The sequence below is a fragment of the Polistes canadensis genome, unplaced genomic scaffold (genome assembly GCF_001313835.1).
Source record: "Polistes canadensis isolate GaletaPanama2010 unplaced genomic scaffold, ASM131383v1 scaffold_652, whole genome shotgun sequence".
Lineage (NCBI taxonomy): Eukaryota > Metazoa > Arthropoda > Insecta > Hymenoptera > Vespidae > Polistes > Polistes canadensis.
Genome location: NW_014570199.1, coordinates 1,198 through 5,008, shown reverse-complemented (window position 1 = coordinate 5,008; position 3,811 = coordinate 1,198). Strand labels below are relative to the sequence as shown.

Below are 3,811 nucleotides of genomic sequence, written 5' to 3'. Positions count from 1 at the left end.
TTAATAAATAATAATATTATATATATAGTAATCAAATTGGGTTGAGTCAATAAAAATCAAATGTTAAATCTATATGAATAATATTAATGATTAATTTTTTAATGAGAAAATTAGTTAAATAGTTTCGAAAAGAAATTCTAAATTATGTCAATCATTATTTGCTTCGAATTAAAAATTTGTGTTATTAATATAAATGAAATATATTTGTCTAATTATTATAAAAAAGGGTGGGAGGTGGGTGGGTGGGGGGGAGAAGAAATAAATGTATTTTGTCATTGTAATCGAGTTTTTTGTTTTGTTTTTGTTTTAAGAATGAAATTATTCTATTATCAAACGATAATTATTGTCTTTTAATTATATCTTTTTGTAATAATCTAAAATACGTTTCTATCATCAACGATCTATTTGTCATCTATTTTTATACTTTTTTTTCCCCCGACCGAGTTGGTGGACAGTCTCTTCAAAGTTTTATAAGGTTTCTGAGTATTGTGCAATTGAGGTCGCTGAATAATTCATTATGATTCGCTATCAGAATAAGAAACCGGGTTATCATTGATTACGGGAGGTCTGGGGTGGTATTTAGTTTGAGTATCGCGAAATTCATAATTTTTTTTTTCTATTAAATAAACGAATAAAGTCATCTCCTAAACATCGAATCAGTTTAATCAACAATACTAATCTAATCACCGTATTTTGTAACCCTTTGAATGCCTGAACGCACATAAATGTGGGACACAATAATTTATTATTAATATGAACCAAAAGTTTGTTTCTATTCTGTTAAAACTTTGACTTTGAAATTGCATAATTGATTGTTGTTTTTGATCAAATTTATTTTTCAAATATTCATTTCAAAAAATACCATCAACTTTTTTGCTTCATTCTAATATTATATAATCAGATTATGATAATAAATTGTATATTAATAATTAAACTTGTTGTTTGTTAATATAATTTTTATATAGTGTGATCAAATTCATTTATATTGACAAATACGTATATGGAATTTTTATCAAACGCATATATGCGTCCAAATAGTACTCGAAAGGGTTAACAACCATAATTCATTATTTTATTTTATTTTTATATATTTTTATCTCATCGGTAGTAAAAAACAATTAAATATAATTATATACCGAGAATAATAAACGAGATTCGCGTTTTTTTTTTTTTACTTTTCACGCATAATTTCTTTTTGGATTAAAAGAAAAAAAAAGAGAGAGAGAGAGAGAGAAACGATGTAATTTTTCAACAGTTGAATTATTTTCTTCCCATTTAATCCAAACGAGGAAGCTTTATGTTCTTTGAGAACTTTTGCATCGTTTAATTGCATGTCCGAGTAATGCTATGACGTTAGTTTTCAAAATAATGAACGTAACGTTAATGCGAAATAATAATAATAATATAATTTATCGATCAGAGTGAGAAAAATATATATAGAGAGAGAGAGAGATATGTAGAACACTATATTACTCGTTTGTTATTATTTCATCGATAAAGTTTTATGCATCCAATTAATATTATCAAATATTATTCGCAATTATCGTATTAAGTATTTTCATCATCTTAAATGATATTAATCGAATGATTTCGGTGATACGGAAAATTACCGATAAATATTTCACATTTGTTTTTTTTAACTTTCTCGATCTATTTATTAATACAATTGAATCGATTATTATGAAAAAATTAGCCCTGACAAATATATATTTTCAAATTGATATTATATCCAATTAAACTTAGTTATCTTTCTAAAATAATAAAAAAAAAAAAATAAAAAACAATCAAATTATTCTTTCCCAATGGAACTGAATGAAATACGAAACAAATATTCAACATAGGGTCAGGCAACTTTTTATAATTACCGATACAAATGTTATATATATATATATATTAAGTATACCGGAAAAATCTGTTCGTTTTTTAATTAAAATAAAATAAGTAGAAAAATACGAAATAAATCGAATAAAATAATACATTTTCGCGATATAACGAATCTGACTGAATCAAACATTGTTGTAAAAAGAACAAACATATGTAAAAATGCATTAATAAAAAGAAACAGTAATTATGAACAGAGAAAAAAGGATAACATTACATCGAACAGAATTTTCTGGTAAATCTAATATATATATATATATATAAATATTATAAACAATATAAATTATATTTGAAATATTAATATATATTATATTATATAAAATATAAAGAGAGGAAAGAGGAAAAAATAAATGAATTAAATAAAATAAAAATAATATAATGCGTTACCTGGGAACAGGTGTGCTGACTCGAATGTTGAGGATACGCCGTATTGGTCGCCGTACAAACTCCGGTACCAGGAACTTTCAATTGTTCCTTGTAATCCGGTTGATACGGCAACAACATGCGAATTTTACCCCAACGATTGAAGAACAGTGCTATTGCACCGGCCCATACAATCAGCACCAGTATAACAATGCCAACTTCTACCCCACGTATCTGAAATCAGGAATAAAACAAAAAGCTTCTTTTTTACTCGCGAGTAAGTTAGATTCAAAAAGGGGACCCTAATTTTACGAAAATCATTTCATGTTCATTGTTCATTATATTTTAGGCTGAATCAAATAATTCGTGAGTTTTTTGTTTCACTCGCATATGAAGTATAATAATTTTGATTGACTTCAAAACAAACATTGTGCACTATCTGAAACAAGACGATAAACCTTTTGCTTAAACAAATTATAAACAAATTTGTTGTTGAAATTTTTTCTTTCTATGGAAAACAATGTGCAAGTATAATTTTGCAAGAATTTCATTTTGAATTAATTCGATAATCATTTTTATTTCTCGTATTTACTAAAGTGAATCAAAAGTTAATGAAATTTGTTTAAATGAATATTTGCAAATTAAATTGAATAAAATATTGCATTATTTTAAAAACGATGCAATACAAACGTACGAACTTTTGTTTCACTCTAATATTTTTTCCCTCTCTTTGAACAACTCCCCAGCCTACCCCACGCCACTCGAACATCCCTTAACCCTGTTTCATACTTGTATGTAAGGTTGAGGTTGAGAAGACGGCGAAGATGGTGGAAGTGGTCCATTTGTTACTGCTGCATCCTGCTGGGGAAACGTTCTCGGAGGTTCTAAGAAACCAAATGCATAATATGTTAGTGTATATATATATAATCGTGTATATAGGGTGTCCTATAATAGAATTAATTCGTTAAATATTCTTATAAATTGATTACGAATACGTACGGTAGGGATCGGAGAACAAAAACAATTCTTTCTGATAACAAGAAAAAAAAAATGGTATAGAATAACCTTTGATAGTAAAAAGAATCTTAGAATTAAAAGCAGATAAGTTTGTGGTATAAGTAAGGTCACGTTTATAAACGTGTTATTATCAAAGAAGTAAGTATACCACAGCTGATCGATTATTATCGATGTTGATTACATTTTATTAATAAAAATCACGAAAAAAATTAATTGTTTTCATGATTATTACTTCAACTATTTCTCTTCTTCATTAAACGTGCAATTTTTCTATTTTTTTTTTAGGATTTTTACTTCAATTTTCCGAACATTTAAGATAATATAAATATTTAATTTTAATACAATACATTTTTTTCTTATCCAAAATTTTCCTAACATTATTACTAAGTTTAATTCTTAGGGATGTTTTTTATACATTTTTTTATAGTTTTTTTTAACCTGTCCAAAAAAAAAACATCCCTAAGAATTAAACTTAGTAATAATAAATATTGAATGTTTCTTATTTGAAATCAAAATTGAATAATTGAATATTTGAGATAGGACACACCGT

General features: G+C 26.2%; 1 protein-coding gene across 1 annotated transcript in view; it reads right to left on the bottom strand.

The window, feature by feature from the left end:
- The window catches only part of LOC106792774, a gene marked incomplete at its 5' end in the record, with an annotated part of 16,925 nt that extends 13,736 nt beyond the window's left edge, over positions 1-3,189 (bottom strand). Inside the window, 2 exons of the mRNA XM_014759291.1 lie at positions 2,269-2,478; positions 3,034-3,189. Of these exons, the coding sequence (XP_014614777.1) occupies positions 2,269-2,478; positions 3,034-3,189 (366 nt within the window). The remainder of the gene's footprint in view (positions 1-2,268; positions 2,479-3,033) is intronic.
- Positions 3,190-3,811: the final 622 nt, after the last annotated feature.